Source organism: Stegodyphus dumicola, chromosome X2, assembly GCF_044657685.1.
Source record: "Stegodyphus dumicola isolate Sdum_Otavi_A_Nest chromosome X2, ASM4465768v1".
NCBI lineage: Eukaryota > Metazoa > Arthropoda > Arachnida > Araneae > Eresidae > Stegodyphus > Stegodyphus dumicola.
The window spans coordinates 182,311,859-182,338,318 of NC_140781.1; the positions used below are offsets into that span (position 1 = coordinate 182,311,859).

General features: G+C 31.9%; 1 protein-coding gene across 2 annotated transcripts in view; it reads left to right on the forward strand.

The window, feature by feature from the left end:
* Window positions 1-22,523, forward strand: part of LOC118184028 (uncharacterized) — a 53,290-nt gene extending 30,767 nt beyond the window's left edge. Inside the window, exons 7-9 of one of the 2 annotated variants that reach the window (XM_035353662.2) lie at window positions 8,958-9,081; window positions 13,639-13,911; window positions 18,308-22,523. In XM_035353662.2, the coding sequence (XP_035209553.1) occupies window positions 8,958-9,081; window positions 13,639-13,911; window positions 18,308-18,313 (403 nt within the window). In that variant the 3' untranslated portion in view covers window positions 18,314-22,523. Of the gene's footprint in view, window positions 1-8,957; window positions 9,082-13,638; window positions 13,912-16,433; window positions 18,282-18,307 lie in introns of those variants that run through there. The other variant, XM_035353661.2, reaches the window with a different exon arrangement.
* Window positions 22,524-26,460: the final 3,937 nt, after the last annotated feature.

Below are 26,460 nucleotides of genomic sequence, written 5' to 3' on the forward strand. Positions count from 1 at the left end.
CTAAGTCAGTCGCTCCAAAACAAAAGTTTGAAAAACAAAACTTCGCAACTTAGAGCGCTAAAGGCAAAATGTGTTCGCAATGTATGGGTACTGACCATGATAAAAATTCTTGTAATTTAAGTCCAGTATCTGCAGATTTTGTAAGAAAATCGGGCACATTGAAAGAACATGCTACAATGCTGAAAAAATGAAAGCAAAACAAAAACAATTTGATGTAGGAAATGAAAACACAGTTCCTATAAACAGCATACATTCCAGTGAGGTGAAAAATAGAAAACCGCCCATGATGGCCCAAGTGAACATAGAAGGAAAACCGGTAGCTATGGAACTGGATACAGGGGCTGCAGTATCGGTAATGAGTTTTAAAAAATTCCGGAAAATTTCGAAAAAGAAAATTAAAAATACAAGTCTGGTATTTAGAACATATAATGGAGAAAAAGTGATACCTTTAGGATTTACTAAAATAGAATATAAAGGTAAAAAAAAAAAAAAAAAAAAAAAAAAAAAAAACTTAAGCCTTTACATTGTTAAAGAAAACCTTGATACAATATTTGGTCAAGAATGGCTTTCAGAAATAAATTTGGATTGGTCCGCAATAAAGGCAATATCTGTCTCTCAAAAGAGTAGTTTAAATAAATTATTGGAACAATATAAAGAGATTTTTGACAGAAAATTAGGAGAGAGAAAAAAATTATGAGGTTCATCTTAAATTGAAGCCAAATATTTCACCCACATTTTGTAGAGCTAGCAAGTACCATTTACGTTAAGGGGCTGGATAGACGAAGAAATTGATCGCTTGGAAAAAGAGGGTATAATCGAAAAGGTTGAAACTTCGAAATGGGCAACTGCGGTAGTACTAGTAGTTAAGTCGGATGGCTCTATACGACTGTGTGCTGACTACTCGGTGACAGTAAACCCAAATATTGTTACACGTCGACACCCTTTGCTGACTATAGAGGAAATATTTTCATGTTTGAGAGGGGGAAAGCATTTTTCAAAAAATGATTTTAAACATGCTTATTTACAAATGAAAGTACACACTGAGACTAAAAAATAGCTAACAATAAGCACACAGAAAGGATTATATAAGAGGTTAATGTTTGGGCTAAATGCAGTGGCGGCAATCTGGCAACGTTATGTAGACGGACTATTCCACGGAATGGAAGGTTGCAAGGTCTTCATGGATGATGCACGGATAACGGGTGGATGATGACACATATTTAAATACTTTAAAAAATTTCTTTGAAAAATGTAAAACTCATGGACTGAAATTAAATTTAGAAAAAAGTAAATTTTTTCAGGATGAGATACAATTTTTAGGTCATAAAATTGATGCTAATGGTTTACATAAAACTGATGAAAAAATATCAGCGATTTCAGACACAACAGGTTCATGTTACACGACACTTTTGATAGCTTCTTTCAAAAGGAAATCAAAGCTCGATAAATCCGGTAAGCGTGGGAGCCAGCGAACTGGTCTGCCATGCCTAATCCATCGATGCGGGAATGATCTGTTCAAATGGCTACGAACATCCAGTCCAAACTGAGCAGGGGCCCCATCATTTTGGAATCACATATTGCACCTCACATTTGGTGGAACATTGTCAAGCAAATCGGGAAGAACCTGCTCCAGAAAGATCAAATAATTCGCGGCATTCAAATGGTCCGTCATGTGTCAGGCATATTTGGCGTCTGATGGTGTAAACTTCGAGCATCTGTTGTAACATTCAACCTCTCCTACACCATTTGTATTCACATCCAATAAATGTTACTCTTGCTTATTTTCCCATCTTCTACCTCTGCTACCACTTACCCCTGACATTTCGGGGTATAGGTTCCTATGCCATTCTTAAACCTTCTGCCTACCAGCGGCCGAGCGTTAACGTCGCTGAACACTGGTAGTTCGGTACGAGGTTCGAATCCCGCAAACGGGCTGGCTGCATGGGTGTTTGCGTGTTTTTTCCCATGTGTAACATATATATGAGCCAGTTTCCCTTAGAAAGTCCATGAAGGCGTTCCTCCCTTAAGGCAGATAGCCCTCGAATGCTTTGCCGTGATCTAATAAACCAACCGAACCAAATCTTAAACCTTCTGATGTGCCTTACCTTCCCTAGAAGTTTGTCGCAACATTTACGGTACACCCTGGATAATGTATACAGTGGACTCCCATATAATGTGCTTGTATAAAACATGAATTCCTGTAATGCAATCAAAAAATTGCGACTAGTACTCGTACAGTGCTATAAACAGTCCTGTATAATGCTTAAGATAAATTTGAGATTTTTTTTCATAGTTTCTGATTTTTGTGCTAAAAAAGCAAATGTGTGCACTTACCTGTTTATACTATATGAACAGTGAAGGTGACAGTTTGAAAAATGTAGTGGTTTATAAAAAATACTGGAGTGCATTATACAGGAGTCCATACACATTTGAAAATAAGAGGGAAATAATTTTAGCATTATACAACTTTAAATAAAACTAAAAATAGTATATAATATTAATAGTAATCACTATTTAACATTTATTCACTATCAGAAGTATCAACAAATAAGCTCCAATACCACCATATTCTTAATATTAATTTTACAGATTCATGGCTTGAATAATCCTTAGTTTTGTCTTGATTGTTATCATTACATAAAAACAGTTCTTTCTCCAGATCATTTTAGGTTCAAAGTATGGGGATGGACAATCATTCAGTTTTCCTTCAAATTCCTTAAACCATTCTATTGATGGATCAATTTGCATGAGATGTGTTTCTAACATTTTGGTTATTTGTAAACCTTTATTTATGTATTTTAAACTCATGCTTTGTCACATTAAAAGTCTGTACTGAGTTTTCCTCCTCATTAGCAGAATGAGAACAATTTGCTAATTCTGTTAATTTGATTTCATGAGTGTCTTTATTGTAATTAATTCGGTGATATCTGTCGCATTCACATTAAAAAAAAACCCTCTCCACCAATACTTTATCAAGCAGTTATTACACAGTTTACATCTATTTCTGATGACTTTGGAGAATTTGCTCTAATAATGGCATTTGGCTATAACTTTTTAAACCTGACATTGAGGGTTGAAGATTTCAGTTCTTTAAAAGGTATGTTTATTGGGTACTTTAGTGTTTTGCCGGCGCAAATCTCACCAAGCAGACTTTGTTGGCGACAACATACAGTATACACATAAAAAATGTTAATTCTAAGAATTTTTTTTTATTTTGAAGGCATAAACATTTCAATATGGTTTAAAATTTTGTAAAAAGCCAAAAAATACAGACAATAAATTTGTAAAAAGACATTAATTTAAGAATTTACTATGATTTCATGGTTCAAAATCCTGATTCGCCGGTTCGTATCACGTGACCCCAAGTGATCTCATCTCACTTAAACTACGCTACTAAACTCTAATTCTCTCAGTAATTATCTACATTAATTTCAAGTTAAATCTTAATTTGGAATACAAGTTTAAATGCAAGAATTATTTCAATTCGTACGAATTGCTTACTCAGAAATTATGTAAAACCGCAGTGCTTTACTTCGCTAGTGCATTCTCATTAGAATTGATGAATTTAACACTTGATTTTGCCTTCAGGTGAGCGGTATAATTGCGTTCTAATTGACTTAATTACCGTGAATTGTCTTAGGGGATAAAATTTAAATATCGTGTAAAAATTATATATTATTGTATGCCAGTATTGAAAGAAACAATCTGATAAGAAATGGCTTCAACTTGTTTTGAAACTGAGGCATAAAAGGTTACTAGTGAAGATATTCCGTCTGGCATCAGTTAAACCATTATTGGCGACTTTATCGTTTGCGCCGGCAAAACGGAAAAGTACTGTTTATTGTTTGTACACAGTTTAGTATTGAAAATGATTTCCAAATTTGTGGAATCATTGCATTTTAATTACAATCAGTTTTTTTTTAATTGTTTCCAATGTATGTAAGTAAATAGTTTTAAATATTTGTATATTCCCTTGGTCCAGTGGTTGAAGAATTAATGTATCGGGTGGCAGACAAACAACTTTAACATGAGGATTTAAATTTACAGGATGGCTTGGCAGGTTATCCATTAGTAACAAAACTGTAATATTAATATTTTTTTATTGTAAATAATCTTCGACCTCTGGTATGAAACCTTTATAAAACCAGTTTCAAAACATTTTGCATGTAATCCATGCCTTTTTATTGACTTGCCTGTAAACAGGAAGCATTGATTTTTCTACGTTTTGCATTACACACTGATTTAATGTGCCTTTAATTAACATCGGTGCAGTTACATGTTCTTCAGCTGCATTAGAACACAAAACCAAAGTTATTTTGTCTTTTGATCCCTTGAAACTGGAAGCAAAAGTAATTTTTTGCAATATATGTCCTGCCAGACTTTTTTTTCCCACACAGAGCTAATTCATCAACTTTATCGGCTTCTTCTGCTATGTAATTGCCCTCCTCAGCAATTTTTGGAAAATCTTTGAGCTGCTGTATCAGTTAATGCATTTGCTCCAATAATTCTCATATTATGCAAACAAAATCTCTTCTTGATGCTCTCAAAATATCCTATGTTGGCTTTAAATTTAGGTTTATGCAGTTCTTTAGATGAAACAACATCAGAGTCTGTTAAACACTGGTAAAATTTAAATGTCTTTTGTTTTATGGCAAGACTATTTAAAGGTATACTTCTCGAGTGACAGTCTTTACTCTATGTAATCAAACATTCTTCCATCTTAGTCACCAACATGTCTTATTCGAGCAACTTTTAATTGAATAAAGATGTATTACTAGATAATATGGCTCGTATTTTGCTTTCATTGTGTCCTATTGTTCGTATTGTTGACTCTCATAAGTTCAATCTTTAGCAATGGCTGCCACTTTCGTACCAGATTTCAATTTTTTCCAAATTTTGGTTTTGTCATCCGGAGGTATATGCTTTTCTTTCAACTTCACAGGTATTCTATTTCAGTATGCATGGTTAAATATCAATTGCATCTTATTAGCAATATGTGATAACTTTCAATTAAGAGCACTACTGTTCAGATTTCGCTCCAGTGCAAATTTCACTCCCCTGATGCAGCCCAAGTGCTCTTTGTGGTTGCTATGGTGGCGGCTGCAACGCACCAAGACATTCAGTGAGAAAACTACATCATGGCCCATGGAACGGCAGTTTACCACATTCCCTGAAAAACCAGAAAAAGGTCAGGAAATTCAAAAATTGACAAAAAGTCAGGGAATTGAAATATTTTAGTCAAAATCTGGAAAAGTCGAGGAATTTCATATGGCGGTCCCCCAAAAAAGTGATTGTAATGCCAAGGTTGCAAGCAATCTCTTTCTTGCTGAATTATTTATTGTGTGAGTGTTATTCGAGCATTTGGCATAGAGCCAGTTTTCACAGTGCCAATCAGATTGTCTTTTAGGAAGGTAAACCAAGATTTCAGCAACTTTGTTTTTCAGTAACCTTAGATTCGAGAGATTCACATGTGCATGTGGAACAAAATACCCATTCTCGTACAAAACAAAATCATACCTTCCCATTCTCGTAGAAAACAAAATCAATTTAATACTAGTATATGGTACAGTCAAAAGTCTTTAATCCACACTGTTGGGACTTCGGCGATTCCGGATTATAGATCATCAATTTAAACCTGGTAAGATGGCATGCAGAAATTATAAAATTAAAAATATGAAACTGTAATTTATGAAATAAAGAGCATTTATGATTTAAAGGGTATCAAAATTTACAAAAAAAAACTTAATATTTACTTGTTTACTTTATTAAACATTTCTTTCAATGTGCACATGCACAAAGCATACATTACGCATAGTCAAAATTGGAAAATTGCAACCAAAAAACTATTTGATGTGTATTCGTGATATTTATAATGACGAGGAAATTGATTTAAATCATATCAAAGACGGAGTACATCGAGATGAAATACTACATTTAGTATGTAATTATACGCTGAATAAAATAAAAACATCTGCTCTGAAGATAAGGATAGTGCTGACAGATCAACTTCCAGTTCATTGCATGCCGTGACATTTTCCCCCACTCCCGCAGAGCAGTGTGAAATTGATAAGCAGATTTCGGAATGGTTAGAAAAATAAAGGATATGCCTTTATCCATTTTTTGCAGCAATTCCACTTTTGTTTCATGGGCATCGAAACGTGCTTTCGTTTGTAGATCCTTTGGCAGCTCCAGCATCGGAAATTCTTTTTGACATAATCGAAAGTTCAAGCTTACTTTTATAAAATTGCTCTAACAGTCTGCAAAAAATAATAAGCCGGATCCAATTAGAAGATTAAGGAACAACACAATCTGCAACATTAACTGAAATAGATAATTTTAGCTTAGCTTATGCTGTCCGTTATACATTAAACGCGCATGCGTAAACGTATTATGTGCATGCGTAGATGCATATGCGCATGCGTTAACACATTATGTGTTGACGCATGTGCAGAAAGTTTGTAGCTTCGAGGTCCGGATTAAAGACTTTTGACTGTACACGCAAAATTTGGCGGCATTATGATGAGCATTAAACTGGACATTTATGGGCAGGTCATTTTAGTGTTGGAGACAGTTTTTAAAATCGTGCCAAGGCTGTGCTGTATACTAGGATTTTTAACCACAAAATCTTTTAAACTTTTTTGTTCTTTTTTAAAAATGCCTTTTTGTCATTTTGCTATAAAATAAAAAAATAGTAATCAGTCATCTAGGCTAATTATTTAATATAATCATAATCGCCAAAATACTTCTGATTATTGTAATTCAGTTTTTAATGTTTAAATAATTAACTTGATTTTAATGTTATCCATATCATTTAATGTGGCTTCTTCCTTCTAAATTTATTTTTTATTAGTTAATAATGGTTTAAAATTCTAGGCAATTTTCTCTGGCATACTCCTGAAACTAATTCTAGCAGTATGATATACCATCACGAAATTTAATGCACTTATTTTTTGCTTATGTATGCTGCTAAATAAATATAAATTACCTGAATTTATTTTAAAATATCATTAAATAAATTTTTTTCTTGCATTCAGCAGCAAAATGTCTGCAAAAGAAAACATTTTTTAATTTGGATTGGGCAGATTCTAATCTCAATCTTCAGTGAACCAACAACTCCTATTACAGTTATAATAGTAATGCTTTGGGGATAAGTCATAAGTAAATGGCAATTTTTTGTGTTTGCCATACCATAACTGGTACCATAAATAATTTACCTCTCAGCTCAGCCAATGCGCACTCACGAATAAACTGGAATTTTCTTAAAACATGCTTGGAAAACCTGAAAAAGTTCAGGGAATTTCATTCTCCTATTTGGGTAGCAACCCTGAAAAGGGAATGAGGTGTGTGAGATTGGTCTGATAATGTATGTCCCATATAATGCAGTTTTTTATTACATGGAATGCATCTCCCACATTGTATGGGAGTCAACTGTACTTCCATTCATTAAAGAAAGGACCCATCAGCTGCTTTCAGATTATGCATTTAGCATTTTCCTCGTCCTATTTGAGTTTGCCACTGATTTAAATTGTAATTATTGTATGATAATTAAACTTCTTCCTGTTGTTCTGAAATTTCACTTTTTAAAAATCCAATTATGAAACTCTATTAAATATTGCAGCAAAAATATGCCAGAAAGAGGGGCTATTATTTTCAACTAAATAATTTACTGTCAGCTTTTGCTTAATCCTTTGTTTATGATGAATTTTCAGTTGTATGGCTATATAAATTAACTTTTATAGCACTATTAGAAATACTGGTTTATATAATGTCAAATTTTCTATGCATTACCTATGCAAATTATTTACCTGCATTTATACTTCTAGCAAAAATTGTTATTTTTTAATTTGTGTCATTAATTTGATGACATTATAAAATATTTATAATACGAATAAAAGAAAAATGCACCAGTATCAAATTTAGAATTATGAAAACTAACCTTGAAAAGTTAATTACAGAACGACAGGAAGGAGTTTAATTATCATAGAATAATTGCCATTTAAATCAGTGGTACTGAAATAGCATTAGGATTGTGTTAAATGCTTAGCATTCATTACCTACCATAAGTTAGGTATATTTTGCAAATTGTTAAAAAATACATTTATAGATTTTATTAAAGTTAGTATTGCTGTCAAAAGCGATATGCAGATGTCAGATAATGAGTCAAACAGTGATTTACCCATAAAAGTCATGTAGATTAGGATTGATCAGACTCGCTTGTGCCTTGAATAATCTGTGCTAAGAGAAAAGTATTGAACCATATTGTCATTGATTTTAGACTAAAAAAATTTTGTTAGATTGTATGAATGGGCTATTGAGATTTTCATGTCAATAAATTTGTATCTCCTACACTCACTCCTTTTTTTTTTTTTTTTTTTTTTTTTTGTCTTTTGTCTCACTCTGTTCATAGTCTGTTTACATGATTGCCAGTTTTTTAGAAAAATGGTCTGGCGCTTCTATATATTATAGTTCTAATGCATTCAAAAACGTTTCATTGCATTCAACGTTCTAATGCATTCAACCTGCTGACATGACTACCATAGTTTTCATTCAATGAGGTATGATTTAAACTGTCACTGCACAAGAATAGCAAGCAAACATTAATTCCAGTAACTTAAGTCCAGCAACTTTCTTTGTCCCCTCCTTGTACTACTTCCAGAGATGTTTTCTTGCATATAATGTATGTATGTGTTTCCTAATCATTTACATTTCTCCCAGAGCTTGCGGAAATAGAATGATTATGTGAAAAAAATAAATGACTAATTATGTATTAAAAATATAAATCATGTAAATTTTAAGTGAATTGTCTTTCCTAGTGGTGTATCATTTTAATAGTATTGGTGTAGTGTTATTTATATGTTACATTAGTTGCTTTATTTGTAAATATGTCTGTGTATGCATTCTGTTCCCTTTTAATTCATACTTGCAGTGTTTATATCTAGTGTATTTATATTTACTAGGCATAATTTAAATTTACCCCTTACAAGTGCATATTTCACCACTTCAGAACCGAAGGCAAAATTTTTAACAAGGTACCATCAGGAAAGAACTATGAAGAATAGTGGAGAGCTTACAAATAAAGAGGTAAAATAAACAATATTGTATTTTGATTTCATATAACATTTTGCAGCTTAATTTTGCTAATTTATGGTAATTAAAAATTTTTTGTATACAGAATAGAGGATTATAAGTCTCTCAAAACAATATCATTGTGCACATTTAAATATTTGCAGCATTCAGTGCATTATTATTTGAATTCTGCTCTGTGCCAAAGCGACTTTTGTATCTAGTATCTAGAAAAATTGTCCAATGACCTTGCAGGTCTCAGAAAATGCATAGCTAGTGAATATGTACTGTATCTAAAATGCACAGGAAGCACATCTAAGGTGCATTTCTTGGCAAATGTGTCAGTTTGAGCTGCATATGTAGTAGTATTTGCATTAGCTAATGGGAATGCTTGTCAGGGCACATCCCAGTCTCTGTAGAACCAATTATGCAAATTTGACAGGTTACACCAACAATTGCAGGTGCAGGTTTGTGGTATTGAGAAATTCTCTGCCATCTAGCAGTGTTGGCAGAAATTGTTTAGCTAAAGTAGCAGGTCAAGAATCGAAAAGTAACACATGATGTGCCAGAATTTTTTAATTTTTTTTTTAATTTTTGTGTTGTACTATTACAGGAGTCACATGGCCTCTGACATTATCATAAATTTAGCCACTGTGGGTTCATAAGTTACAGATGATTAAGTTATTGGTTATTTTATTATATACAGTCAAAAGTCGTTAATTCGGACGTCCAAAATCCAGCATGATCTATAATCCGGACCTCAAAGCTACAAACATTCTGCACATGCATAAAAGCATAATGTGCTTACACATGTGTGTTTAATGTATAACGCATGGTATAAGCTAAGCTAAAATTATCTATTTCAGTTAATGTTGCAGATTGCATTGTTCCTTAATCTTCAAATTGGATCTGGCTTATTATTTTTTGCAGACTGTTAGAGCAATTTTATAAAAGTAAGCTTGAACTTTCGATTATGTCAAAAAGAATTTCCGATGCTGGAGCTGCCAAAGGATCTACAAACGAAAGCATGTTTCGATGCCCATCAATCAAAGTGGAATTGCTGCAAAAAATGGATAAAGGCATATCCTTTGTTTTTCTAACCATTCCGAAATCTGCTTATCAATTTCACACTGCTCTGTAAGGGTGGGGGAAAACGTCGCGGCACGCCATGAACTGGAATTTGATCTGTCAGCACTATCCTTATCTTCAGGGCAGATGTTTTTATTTTATTCAGCTTATAATTCCGTACTAAATGTAGTATTTCATCTCGATGTACTCCGTCTTTGATATGATTTAAATCAAATTCCTCATCATTATAAATATCACGAATACACATCAAATAAATTTTTGGTTGCAATTTTCTAATTTCGACTATGCGTAATGTATGCTTTGTGCATGCGCACATTGAAAGAAATGTTTAATAAAGTAAACAAATAAATATTAAGTTTTTTTTTTTTTTTTTTTTTTTTTTTTTTGTAAATTTTGATACCCTTGAAATCATAAATGCTCTTTATTTCACAAATTACAGTTTCATATTTTTAATTTTATAATTTCTGCATGCCATCTTACCAGGTTTAAATTGATGATCTATAATCCGGAATCGCTGAAGTCCCGACGAGTCCGGATTAAAGACTGACTGTATTTGTTTTAACAAAAATCCTTAAAAAATATAGCTGATTTTTCATTATTTAACTATCCTTTTTTTCTTTTAATTAATTATCAGTTAATTTTAGGTTGTTAATTTGTAGTTAATATGTTGATATCTGTTGCTAAGTGCTTCTTCATATCCGAATTATTTAATTCTGTTGAATTATCCTCTTATTTTTTTAGTCACTTTTTACTATAATTATTAATATTGTAATTAATTTTTTGTTTTGATTTTTAACTTATTTGTTCATCAGATTCTGAATACTGAAAAAAAGCTGTGGTCTTTTGCTGTTAAATTTGTTTGTGTTATTTAGAAATTTGATGCCACTTTAATTTTTTAGTCTACAAATTCAGACTCCTAAAATTGCTTTGATGTTTTCATTTGTATTATAATATACTCAATAGCAGAGATGCTTGCATCATGAAACATCAGTATATTCATCCATTATTAGAGAACATGTTGATTTTTTTAATTTCATACACTTTCTTTGAGCAATTCAGCTGAAATGATTTTGGGGAGGAATGCTGTGCATTTTGCTCTGTGTAAACATAAAAATCTTAGATAAGAAATTTGCTGGCATTTTGATATCAAAAATTTACTCAAATGGCCAAGGGACTACTATACGGATGTATGGCAAGCAGTAAACACTGAAAGTTTCACTTCAAATTGAGTAATGTTCTTCATATTTTCAAATGAACTTTTTTTACTGTTGTGAAGCAGAATTTAAAAAAAAAAAGTATGCTTTAAAGAAATACTATGCTTCATTAAATCAGTTTTATGCGCCCTTATTTCACATTTACATAGCTTGAATAAGGTTTTTTTATTTGTCTGCTAACCAGTTCTCAAACATTGCCATTTTGAAAGGTGGTCCAGATTTTTTTCATGTATCTCATAATTCATACTTAAGTTAATGCTGCTTCTATAATCTGACTTCAGTTTTCCAAGCCTGCTCTTAGAACACCAAAATATTAAACAAATCACTTTATCAAACCAATAAAAACACTAACAAGTGCTGAAATCTGAATACATAATATGCTCACGTGTAGTGATTGCAGGATTGCCAGATTTCATCTTTTGTTTAAGCCTAAATAAATTATTGCCTTCTATTTATAATTAATTTTAATGGATATGGTATTTTCACATAGCCGCATTGTATGATATATTAAAAAAATAAAGTAGCACAGAAAAATGATGGAGTAGCAGAAAATTTGCAAAATTGCACAGACTTAAATTTTAAGAGCCATAGATTAGTCAAAAGTAGCTAATTGGCAAAAAATCACAGTCGGGTGATGTTTCCAATAAGATGCCAGAAACCATTATTAAAGCAGCAACAGGCCTAGGATAGTAATTCTAGTGAGGTTAGGTTAACTGAATATGGCAAAGCTCACAAGAGCTATCTTCCTAAGGGGAGGACTTCTATGGGAAACTGTCTCATATTGGCATTAACTGCATATAGAATGTGTAAATCCCACAGGTTGAACTTCCACTGATCATATTGAGTAGTATTAAACATGCAACCACTGGTGAGGCCAATTTTAATGAAGATCATGCAGCAGTGAAAGCAAATTTTGGAGGACAGCAGCTGATGTTTCTGCAAGTTAGTACCAGGTCAAATATTCTCATGCATTGCTGCCCAGGCAGTTGTAAAGGATGCTATGATATATGTAATTATTTTTTGTGTTTGTTCTGTAAATAAATTTATTACTATCAAATTTTAATCACTCTTTAATCTTTTTTTATTGCTTGTAAACAGATTTTCTAGGCCAGTGAATTTTTTAATACAGAGCATAGATTAATTCTTAAAATGAATAAGTAAATGTATATATTAAAATGAATAAATAAATTTAAAATTAATATTAATTTAATTTAAATTATCATTCTGATGTGGCCTGTGGAAGCATTGCCATAACATGCCTAAGTGAACATAATGTAGTATATAAAAATAAACTGGCACATATGTTTAAAAGGATGGGAAAAACAAGATCAAAACTCTAATTTGATATGCTGGAATCACATTTAATCTCAAATAATTATACAGGAGCTTTTGCAGACGATCTGTCTGCTTCATCAGCTGAAACTAGAATGGATGAGTTCATAGCATTAATCATGTTTTTATTGGTTCATGTTTTATTGGTTTTATTGGTTCTGTGCTTTGAATTGCAGTCCAGTTGTTTTACCAAAGCAGGCCTATGTATGAAGAAAAGTTATAATGTTCTGTTATAAAGATGACCATGCATAGACTGATGATGATGGTGGTTTTAGAGGAGTGAAATTTAGTACTAGTATGTATTTACATTTTTAGAAATGCTGGTCATTTTCAGAAGTGTTCATCTTAGGGAGGTGCTCATCGTGGCAGCATTTATTGTATTTTGAATATGAAAACTAATGACATAATTTGGAGACTAATGAGTACAATGATAGTTAATATGCTGTGAAAAATTTATGAAAATTGGATAAATAGGGAAGTAAAGAATCATTTTTTTTTAATCTGATGGGTATCTTAAAAGGTAAATAATTAGTTAAAAATGTTTTATCTCAAAAAGAGCATAAGGCCTAGTTTGCATATCAAAATCATAAGCACATTGTCATAAAATGACTTCAGAAATGCTACGTAATGATCTCTTACGTGAGGACTAGCTTTTCATACTGCTTACCTCTCCATAATTTTAAACATGAAATTACTGTATCAATATATTTTAGTTTGAAATCTTTCACATACAATACAAGCACTTTCTTGAAAATAAACTAAGATATAGTACTAAAAGTTAATATTGCTTATAACAATAACACAAATTACAACTTTTTTACCTAAAGTGAAAGTTGTTGTATTTCATTAAAAATAAAACTTACGTACTATTAATGTACTGATAACTGTTTCACGTAATAAATACTTCTCAATAGATACATACTTCAATAATGTCTTTTAGGAAGAACTGATAGAAAGACTTACTAGAAAGTTAGATGTTCTGAGATTAGAAAGGATAGCTTTGCAAGAAGACATAAAGCAGAATGATGAACTTGGTAACAGTCTTGCTTCTAAATTGGAAAAGATAGCAAAGCCTAATGAAGTAGAAAAATTTAAACTTCATGTAGAAGAGCTACAAAAAATTACCAATTTATTGTCTTCATTGTCTGGAAGGTTAGCTAGAGCAGAGAATGCACTGTTAATATTGCCATCTGATGTTTCCTTGGAAGAAAAGGTAAATTTGAATATAATGTATTATTACTTTTTTTTTTTCCAATTTTGCTTTATCTTTTTTTTTTTTTTTTTTTTTTTCTTAAGTTCAGAAACATTTTATTTTTAACTTAACGAAACTTTTTTCTTGTGTAACATGATTTTGAAATCTTCCAGATTCAAGCAATGATGGAATTTGGTTTATATTATATATGTAAATTGAGTTTTTGAATTGTTGTTAATACATAAATTTAATGAAAAAAAAAAAACATGTTTGCAGACCATACTTTTCTTTTGAAGTGAGCATAAAACTGTTTTAATTTCAGAAAAATATTTTTTTTTTTAATTTTCTGTTCATCTTTTATTATTTGAATGCACATTTATAACTTTGTTCTCTGATTCTGTGTGCAGAATAAATGTATTCCATGAAATAGCTCATATTGTAGAGTCTTTCATTGCTGTTACATTATGCAGTTTTTATTGGTAGATTCATTAATATAAATTATTACATGCAGTATCAAATTGCTGGTTTGGTCATTTATCAGTGAAAAAGCTGAAATCACAATCTTAACGAGTAATTCAAAGTTGGAATCTTAAGGAGTAAGTCAAAGTTGAAGATTCTATTTTAGATTTTGTAGTATATTACCACTTAAATTATAACAAAGGCATCATTAAAAATAGGAATATGAAAAATTATCTGTTACAATAGAAATTCTGAAAAATATATTTATTTTGTATTGATGGGATGAAAGTGATATTTGCAAAATCTCAAAAGATCCCAATCATGTGAAAGGATTGTGATAGACTTCCTGCTAGCAGAATCATTGGTTCAATCTAATATTTAAACTGTATTATGAAGTGTTGATAACAATGTAATAACAGAAGGAATACAAACATTTTAGATAGCTCAGAGTGGAAAAAATTGGTTTATGAATATTATGTGACAAAATCAGCAGAATAGAATAAACTTTTACTGTTTCAAAATTTGCCAAGAGCTGAATAAGCGGCTATCGTATTTCTTCAAAAGACTGTTCTTGAATAACCATATCATGAAATTTAAATGTGAGTCATAGCCAAAATAGCATATTTTTTGCCATTTTGGTTAAGTACAAATTTTGCCATCTGTTGAGTGATGACTGGGGCATTGCCATCATAATGGAAGATTTCATTTATATCATATTTGTTAAAATTCTATTAATAATTGTCATTTGAAGGGGAAGCCTAGCGACAGCATACTAAATTCCAAAACAACTGTACATAGAAATTTTTAAAAATTTTAAAGGTAATTATTATGCTTTTTTTATCTTTTTCTTTTGTATAAGTTTAAATTAATTATAATATATTTCTGTATAGAAAAGTTAAAAAGAAATCAATTTTGTTATTGTAAATTTAATGAATTTTCCTTTACGAATTTATGAAATTTATTACTTCCTTTATGAAAATTATTTCTTTCATGATTTGACATCTTCACAGCCTAGTATCTCAAGCTGTGTAGATTTATCATCTTCTATTATTTTTTGAATTAAAAAATTCTGTAATTATGAAATTTCTTTGTACGTAGATCAGTCATCTTCATGTGTTATGAAAATAAAAGAAAAAGAAACTTATGTGGACACCATATAATTTCTCTGTATGGCCTATCAAATTATGCACACTTTTTCGTGCACTTCATTTTAACTTATTTTCTAGACTCACTAGAGATTATTTCTTATTCATTCAATTCAGTTCTCACTTTGTGGCAAGGCAAAAATATGTAAATTCTCAAAACATCTTCATTCAAAATTATAAAATAAGAAAACTAAAACATCAAATGCAGTGAAAAGCAATTTTTGCAGTTAAAATTAGTTTCTATGCAAAAACAAGCAGTTTGGCAAATGGGCAGAAAGACGCAGTTTTTGTTGCATAAAAATTTAAAGCTGCGTTTTCGCTCCACTGGGCAAGAAGACTCAGAAGTTGGTGCACCAGCTTACTTAATTCACTTCGCTACTGAGTTTCAAGTGTAAACAAACAGCTGGCACATTAGGCCTAGCAAAACTTAAACTTTTAAATTGTTGAATGCAGATTAACTAAAGGCATAAAAGCTTTAACCAGAACATAAGAAAGCATAAGTCAATCAATTTTAGAGCAAAAAAACGCACAATTTACCAACATATAGGAATAAAAATAGAAAAGGCTGAGCAAGCCGGGTAAGTGATTGAGTATATACAGGGTGTGTCAGCAAATTCGTTACAAACGTTCAGCAGAGATATAGTACACCTAGATAATGGAAAATCATGATCGAAAAGGCTTTCCTGGCGTGGTCGTGATGATACAAAACGCAAGAAAGGAGGAACGTGAACAGTGTGAGGAAGTATGTTTATTATGTGTAATACAGTAGAAATCAAGAAATAACATATCATTCAACTGTAGAATATTGTTTCTGGTAATATTGAAAGTCTCTTTCTTCATTTTCTGTTATATTTTATATAATAACCTTGCATCTTCCATTTCTGCACTCTTTGAATTACCATTGACTCTTCTGTAACTAAATTGCATTTTATATTACAGCGAATTCTTGATGCAAAATATCATAAATTGAAGCAGCAATATGAAGAAGCTTCATACTTGAAAGCCAATATTGACAAACGTAATAACCAAGTGTCAGTTTTCTTGCAAAAATATTTTACTAATGAAGAATATGCTGATTGTGATCATTTTATCAGTATGAAAGCTAGATTGTTATCAGACTATAAAGAACTGGATGAGAAGATCAAACTGGGTGAAGAACAACTTGCAGCATTAAAAAACAGTTTGAGTTGTAGTTCATTTAATTCAAATAAATATTTATGATTTCACTGCCAGCATGTATTATTGTGTCAAAAATAGTAGGTTATTTAATGTGTGAGATAGTAATTATCTGTTATGTTCATTTTCTTTGAGTTTATATGTTTGTACTGTCAGAACATTTTTACTCAAATAAAAATAATTCTCTGTCAACTCTTATCAGATTTTGAAGGTGCTCTGTATTTTTAGCAAAGCATTGACAATTTTGAAATTTTTTAAATATTTCTTTGGCATTCTATGTACTTTCTGATCTTAGAAATTTATTGTTTTAAGAGTCAAGAGTTTTACTTCTCATTGGCTTTGGGTACCTTGTAGGTGACAGTGTGATTTTTTGCAGCTTTGTCCCAATTTTTATGGAAAATGCTCAAAGGGATGGATTCAAGGGCTTTCTGCCCATCTTTCCCAGCCAACAGGGATTTTCTGTTTGAGAATATTTTAAGTGGACCTAATCTGGAGAGGCAGTATACACTTACAAACATCCATGCTTCTGTGGATTCAGTTTGGGCCCAAGGCCATGGCAGCTGGCTGTCTTACCATCATGCCAATTGGTTGGTGAACAAGAGATCAAAGGAAACGTAGTAGTTTAGAATAATCCATAGGATTTTTAAATCATCAAATTAATAAAGCAAAATGTTTTTTAATCATAATCCTTCATGCTGTCATCCAGTTCTTAAAAAAATACTGCTTCTCATTTGAAAATCCTTTCTCCTTAAATGTTACTTTTAATAATGTCTAGTTAATTTATCTTTTACTCATAAAATGATATTTTGTTATTAGGTGAGAGGTTATAGTGTGCATAAGTTCTAGGTCTGAAGATTTAAAATACTCCCTGTCTGACAGATATTATTTAGCATACTTTTATGAGTTTTCTTTATTAGGCACAACTAATAAAATATGAAAAGAATTATATTCTCTTATTATGTATTAATGGCTTTCCAGGTATTTGAGGCATTAATGGTAATAGTAATGCTACTTATCAATCAATTCCTACCATTGGATGTATGTAATTTTTATTAAACCTAATTTCCAACATCACCAGTTCATTAAACAATTAAATGATTTTATTATAAATGCCTCATCAAGAACCGAGAACTGAAATACAGAGCTGCTGACCTCTCAGTTTTACTGTTAGCCTTTTAAGGTTCTTATGTTAATTAATCAGTTGTGATTTTAGTCTTTACTTCTTCCTTTATTCTTCACCAGAAGACAAATTAGTATTTAGGGTATTTAAGCTTAGGGCTTTTGAATCTTAGGCAGAGAGATAGCTTCTGGCAGTCACAGCATTTGCCATAGCATTGTTACAATATGTGATAGCATTTATAGAATTCTGCCAGTTCTATCTAAATGTTCTTGGCTTTGCATTCTCTCACGGCCAATACTTTAAACTTACAATTAGTAAATTATTTGAACCAGCCTGTATCTTAGTGTTTGAAGACTGTTTTATCAATGTTTAAATTTAAGTGCCTGTTATTTTATGTCACCACAAGTGTTGGTTTATCTGTGGCACAAGGTGTGTTCTTTATACCGTATGTGCCGTATATTCAGTTTAATAAACAGGTTGTTTAAAACCTTCTTAAGTCTTTGTCTTACTGTTTCAGATATAAGATTGTTGAAGTAAAGTTCAAGTATTACTGATCACTAATGATCAAGGAAAAGGAAATGCTGTGAAGAAATTTTTGATAACAAGTTCTTAAAAAAAGCTAAGGTTTTTGTTATCTTATTTTAATGAAACTTGAAACTGAACAAGATGCATTTTTTCTGACTGATTTCTCTAATTTTTATTTGACCTTTTTTTAAAATCTGTTACAGAGCATTTTTCTCAAAATTTGACTAATACGTAAGAGGTAAATATTTATATTTAATTTGCTTTAAATTTTTAAATGGAGCACTTTTTAAGTTTATTACATATTTACATACACTTTAATTGTTAATTTTATTTGTGTATTTAAAATCACTGATAAATGAAAGACTTCTTTCCTACTTTGGTTTTCGTTAGTATATAATTTTAAAAAAATTCCAAAATCAAACTGAACTAGCAAAATACATAAAATTAAAGCTTAGAACAATGAATTACGTATTAATCTAATCTATTTTATCTGAGCAATGTATTAGAGTCCTGCAAACTCAACCCCTAATTACTTAACAATCACTTTTTTAATTTCTAAATTATTTCTACTGGTCAAACAGAGTATTATCTTTCAAGTAATGTTGTAGTTTAATAATAGTTTGACTATACTGTAATAATTTCTAACATTGCTTGTACAGTGTAAACAGTATACTGTATACTGTTTTAATTACTGTATTATTGTAGAGTTCATATTTTTGTGTATGAATGTATATTTTCCTGTTCTGTTAAAAGATTAGTTATGTTAGTCTAATTTTGCAATTTTTGTATCTTTCTCTTTATCTAAGATACTACTTCTTAGAACCTGTATAATGAATTTGGTATCAGATTTTATTTTTTATATAAAAATTTTGATCTGTTCCATTTTTCTACTTTATAAGAAAGTGGTTGAAAAAGTAAAATAGCTGATATCCTCTCGCATTCCTTTATATTGCTAGCTGTTAGCAGCCTTATCTGATGGTTTATGGCTCTATCCTACTGTAAGCTAAACTTTCAGTTCAACCTGGATAAAGTTTCTCAACTTACATAACCAGGTTTACTAATGTTGTGTTGTATTTGCCAGTGAAAATGTCAAATGAGAAGAAAAGAAAACAAATTAATATGAAAATTCCATGCCCAAAGAAACAGGACAAAGGGAAAAGTATTCATAACATTGCCATTGATCTATGTGTAGAATGAAATATATGAATAACCCATTCTTTCTTCTGTAAAAGTTGACATTTTCAGTAATTCATCACCCTCTCAGTACACAATGGGTCAAGTTTGCAGGACTCGTATGTATATAGTGACCATAAGACTAATTTCCCAATTTAGAGTCCAGTTTTCCATGTTCATATATTATAATTCTGTTTGTTGTGATGTTTGTAACATTCCTACACATCCCAATACTGGACCCATATTCAAGGGAAGGTGGAATCCAAGTAAAAGTCACTTTGAAGATATATGGAATTCACATTTGCTGATGACCTGAGCCGATAGACCTTCAAAGTTCTCCTAGACCCACTGTTTAAAAACCTCCCAGTTTTTCAAGGCTGGCAGGTATGGAATTAAAAGTGTTGAAGCACTTTTAGAATTTTGAATATAGGCATAAGAATCTGCTTTCAAAAAAGTTACATTTTGCAGTATTTATTTTTTATCTGCAATTGTTTTTTGTCATATAGTATGCTGTTATAGGTACTCTTTAATGATGCTGTCATAATCTAGCATGCTTTAAACCTACACTATAAGTTTTTGGATCTGCCATAGGAAAATGCTGTTAATAGCTCTCAGGGTTAAAAAATTTTTGCACCGTTGTCAAATGTTTTTTAATTTTACAGCCCTGTTAATTTCTTGTACTCACTGCACTGTTGCCTTTTAGTGAGTAAACTAAAAATTACGAGGTAACATAAATGGCGCTATTATTAATAAACACAAGTATACATCAAAATCTGTGCTTGAAAAAGTCAAAAATTAAACATCGTAGAGTAAAGTAGGTTAAAAAGTGAACATCGAAGAACATGTGAAAAGGCATCATTGATAGTCTTGAGGTAGAACCTCTATATATTTTATTGTATGCTTTATTGAAAATGAAAATCAGAAAATTTAAAATTGTAGAGTCATATTTGTAACAATTTAATAATTGCAGAATCGCATTTATGAAATAATTCCTTTTTAGTTAAGTTTCATTCTGATTTTAATATTGTGCAATGTGCACGTGGAGTGAGATGGATAAAATCTGGGGATCAGTTGTTCCTCTACAGAATACTGTTTGCTTTAGTGTGAATTTGAAAGATACAACCTGTATCTTTCTATTGTATGATATATGTATATAATGTGTAAGCTGGCCGTTGTATATTTTAGTCATATTTATGCCTTTTTGTATCTTATTTATAGGTATTTTTATAAAATAAATAAAATGTATGCATAGGAGTCTTACAACATTTAATGCAAAGAAAGTATTCGAAAAACTTGTGAACTGTAATTTGTTATTAACTATATTGAAAATCTTGCATTTCGTATAAAAGGAATTTTATATGTTTATAATTTAAAATTGATATGTAAAAAGTCAGCCAAGTTATTCTTAAAATATAAAGTAAAATTTTATGACCTTCCTTTAAAACTGAGAAGATAAAATATTATATACACCTCTCTATGTTAGTCTGCCATTATCTTTGACAACAGCTGTCATTTTGGTAATGATTCATTTCCAAAATGATATGTGTACATAAGAAGCTTTAATATACTCAAAAGAAAATATTTATATATACTTATCTAATATAATGATCAATCATTTGTTACAGAAGTAACCAGATATAAAATATATTGTTGCTCATCATCTAAAGGTTACTTGTAGAGTCATGCATTTACTATTGTAAATTCACAGGCTAAAATTCATCTTGAAAATATGTTAATATAAATTATTATTTAAGGTTAGGTATTGAGGAGCTTGAAATGCTGGTAATTCAGTACCTCTGTTTGCCTATTTATTGCCATTCAGATGATATTGCATGGCATTTTCTTTTTTATGGTGATTATTGTTTTGAAGAGGTATGGTTAGTAGGCTGGGTTATTTCTTTTTAACTAAAGCTCTTGCCAACAGTCCTCATGTGTGAGAAATAATCTTAGGAATCCTGTGCCAGTGTTTACCAAATAGCAATGCCTTCACAAGCTTCATGCATGCATAGTTTCATTTTATCAGTGCCATGTTTTGTGATACATGATGTAGTCAGTACTATGATAGAACTATGAGTCAGTACTTAAGTGAGACGTAATCAGTACTATGGTTCGTTAGACCAAATAAATGTTTCCTCTTACATAAGTGAGAACTTTTGCATGATGTAATTAGTGCTAATTTATTAGACCAAATAAATGTTCTCCTCTCCACTTCTACATGCTATTTAATGATGTTTAAATTTCACATTTGGACATCATGAAATATCCTTTAGCACAGTCTGCTTTTTCAGTACAATAAGAATTCTTTCTCCATAGGCTTAATAGATGTGGCCTTTGAGCTTTTGGTGTTTAATGTTCACATTGGGATGCCATGAAATATCCTGTAGCATAATCTGCTTTTGCAGTACAGTAAAATTTCTTTGTGCATAGATTTAATAGGTGTGACCTTTTTAAATTCCAATGTGGTTTGATGTAAAAGAGCCATCTTCCTCCTTCCAGCAGTATAGTTTTCTGTATGCTGTATAAAAGCATATTTTATGTCTACAGATTCATTTCTTCTTTAATTAGTTTCATCATATATCACAAAACTTCTGTTAGACATGGGCAACATTTTATGTCGTAACTGAAATTTAAAAAAGAAATTGAGTGACTGGTCTTCATACTATCTGAAACCTGGTTACAGTAAATCATATTGGTATTTCTGTCTGTAATATATCATTTTGTAATTTTTCTCCATTCTGTAGAGGCATTCTCTGTTTGAAGTCATCATTTTGGTTCATTACCTTCTATAATATGAAAGTGCTGACTTGACTTGTGTGTATAGTAACATGTCTTTTCAAATTTACACATTATTGAGCTACTAATAATGTGACACTACTAATGTGTTTATTGCATTCATTATGAACATAATAATTTGTGTTTCTAATTTACCTATAATATTGAGCTGTTAATCAAATGTTGATATTTTTTGCTACTATACCTGTTTTTAAAGTTTCTCGTTATAAGTTATAAATATGATTAAAAGTATACTTTGTTAATTGCTTGTTTACTTTTGAAATTGTAAGTGCATAATAACTCTACAACAGACCCATTAAATTCATTACAGGTTCCCTATGTATTAACTGTTTGGTCTAATATCCTCAAATTTGCAGGAAAAGTGTATATGTAGTTACATAAAATATTAGCTTTATCATACAAAGAAATTACTTTTAATATATTCTTTATCATCAATAATTTAAGTTTTTAAATGTCACTTAAAGGGTTATGATCATAATTATTGTTCTGTATACGACATCTTCTCTTATAATCATCATTTTTATTTCCATGTAATTTCGTTGTTAAGAATTCGTTTCCATTTATGGACATATGCAGAACAAGCAGTTTTTTTTAATCTTTTTGATTTTGTGCAAAAGATGTCTTATTTCTGTTTCTGTGTGAAGTAATTTATGCTGTGAACACTTGTCCTATACTGAAAAGAAATTACGGCTATGCGAGTAACCAATATATTATTCAATCAGCCAATCAATTTCCAAATTTTTAATAAGTTACTTCGCCAACACATTGATGCCATCTATCTGTAACATCATATGCTGACATTTTAGGTTGGTATAACTTAAGTCACGCTTAATTCAAAAATTAAGATAATAAAAGCTTAAAGAAGTGTAATAAACCTTGTCTTGTTCAAATTTCCTGCCTGGGAAGCAGCAAATGACACAACATGATGACCCCCCAGTAGGTGGTGCAGGTATTGTACCAGCACAACAAAATATTCCTTTTAAGATGTCTGTGGGGAATGTGATCAAATGTTGAGTGAGCAGCAGCCAAAATTCATCAGCAACTTCAAGTCTACAGTGCTAATATTGTGGCAAGCCTCTTTTCCCTTGTTTTGTATTCTTTTTTTGTGCAATCATTTTGTTAAAAAGCAGGACAGGTAAGCAATGTTTTGTGACCAAGCACACTCGTTATACATGGCAGTGTTCTATTTGAAGTTTTAATTCAAGATCGTCGTTCATTTCGACTTAGTGATATTTCTAAGAAATTCAACGTCTGGGCAGTGGGTACAGTATCGTTTGTAAGCAACTAGGATACCAGAAGATCTTCACATTGGTTGTCTAAGCAGCTCACAGACGGTCCCAAATTTACTACCAAGGAATTCTTTATCATGCGATTGAGGAGATTAATGAAAAACGTTACTGTTCCTATAACGTATTGTTACAGAGTTGAAATGTGTGTGTCATGATGGAAATACGCATCATCACCACCAAGAAATTCAGAATACATCCTTCCATGAAGAAAATTATGATGACGGTTTTTTGGAATTGATAGGTAGTGCACTTGTTTGATTTCCTCACTAAGGGAGTGACAGTAGATAAAGCCTGTTATTGTACCATATTGGTGTGGTTGCACGAGGCAGTTCACAGAAAGCAACTAAGACTTTCCTCAAAAGATATCATTTTGGTGCACAGTGGCCGACCATACGCAGCCACCATAGCATCTCTTTTTATGGTACAGAGTCTCTCTGTCTACAGCCCGGAACGAGCATTCTTTTCGTACTTTTGAAGAAACATTTGGGTGATAGTCACAACCAATACAGACTTTCAACAAGACATAACTTCAGTGACTTAACACTACTTTCATCAATGCTTTTATATATCGTTGGAATAAATGTTTAGAAAAGCTTGTAGAGTTTGTTGAAAAGTTGACTGTGCCATTGCCTTTTTATTGTGTTTCTGTAAATTGGCATAAGCAATAAACTTTGTCTCTGATAGATCTTCTTGCCTAATACGAGTACCATACCTTTGTGTATATATGTATATGCAGGATGGACCAACCTTTTTAAACATTCCTAAAATAGAAACTACTTAACATACAAAAATGTGTTTGCATTAAAGTTCATGCCAGGAATTCTGGATTCTTTCACCAGCAGATGTCACAGCACTATCCACCTATTCTTTAAATGACATAATCAAAGGGAAATTGCTTAAATACCGTACATTTGCTTCGTTATGCAGCATTTCTCATTATCCAAGTTTTCTGCAATTCACCACTGGAAGTCATCTTCTACAAGTATATCTGTTATACTGAAGGAACTTCAAGTATATTTACAAGTATATCTGTTATACTGATGAATATTTTAAGTGTGCTACGGAAAGTGGGTTTCTTGTGAACATCCAGGACTTCTGATATCACCAAAATAAAAAATCTGAGGCATTAAAATGGTAGTTGGTGAGACTAGGTAGAACATGAGCTGCTAATAGATCAGGGGGAGTAAATCGACCTCCTAAGTGGTTACGCCATCGTGCATAAACTTCACAATCCTTGTGAGATTGCATTAGATTTTAAGTAGCTAACATTGACCTGTTACTAACCTCGTTTTCCACCCACTTATTGTAGATCAATCTTCCAAAAAAGAAGGCCAATTATGATTGATGCTGTGAAACCGCACCACATAGTGAGTGTTATGGCTGCTTTGTATACGTGGGGGTGACTGGCTCTGCTCAAGTGCGAAAAGTTGCGTGGAAAAAAAAATATGCTTTGCGTGTCCGTTTGCGCAAAATCGATTGGGGATAAGCAGCAATTTCTTCCAATTCCAATGTGGCAATTCCTGCCGCTTATGCGTGGTTGCAGCTTGTAGAGATGCAATTACAACCAACCATTAAAAATCCACAATACCAATGAATTAAGTAGACTTGTGGTTCTTATAATATCCCGAGCACTGCCGAAAATGCTTTTTAATTGAGCTGTCAGATTGCCACCATGGATTTTGCGGTAGGCGGTCTACAACCATATGTTCAATAGGCCAAACACTTAGTTTCCTTGAAAGGTCTCATGAGAGTTGTTAGCTCTGTAGAGTCACTAAGCTTTAGTATGTTTCATCCATTTTCTTCGAACAAAACTGCCGTAAAGCTATAATGAATTCTTTGCAGCTCAGAACGGTTAACTAGCAATGTCAAATCGACCAAATTCAACTTGCAATAACTCGTCATTAAAATCCACGAGTGTAAACTTTGTGGAAAACTGAAGATCTGTGGCTGGACAGCTTCTTTCAAAGGTAATCTCATTTCCGATCTACGTGTCCTGGTTAGGGCGTAATTTCTAAAATCAGAAGTGCGGAGCCATACGAAAGTCCATCAAAAAAGGAAAATAATTAATAAAAAGTATATAGTTAAATAAAATGTGATGCGATAAACAAAAGTTTAATACTTTTTAAATTTATGATGAATAGTTAAATAACAAAATAAAATACTGGAATTCGTCTTATGAGACAATGGTTGGAATTATAACTTTGGATGAAAAACTAAGAAATCCCCGATTGGATTTAGACCCTGAATATGACTGTAAAGATTATAGAAAAAAGAAAACTCATTTTCCAGAACACTGATGAAAGAAGATAAAACAGCTAACCCGCTGCTATAAGAATAGAAAGAATGCTAGAAACAATAACAAAGTATGAAAGGAAATAATGGTTGCTTTGTCTTTTCCTCCAAAATGGCATTTCTCCTAATTTGCCTTCACCTTGTCCACTTGCGGAGGAGAATCTTTTCACCATTTCCCCATTGTACTCTTAATCTCAGTATCACGGGCCAGATGGGAAAGTGAAATTAGTTCGGCTTGTTTGATTATGGAAAAGCACTCTAGAGCCGTCTCTCTAAGGGCAGGGATGCCCTCATGGAGGACCTTCTACGAGAAATTGGCTCGTAACTGCATTACATATAGGGAAAAGGAAAATAACGAAAATGCCCATGCAGCCAGCCAGTTCGCCAGGAATCGAACTCGGGTCGAAGCAGCAGCGTTCAGCGAAATTTCCGCTTGGCCGCTTGTGCTCCCTTGGGGGAAGGTTGAGAGTGGAGTGTGTCTCATTCTGCTCATTCAGTTCCTCATCTCTTTAATCTCTTCCTCTATTTTCACATAAGTTTTACTGATATCCACAATTATTAGTGAGCTATATTTTATATGAATTTCAATTCATGGATA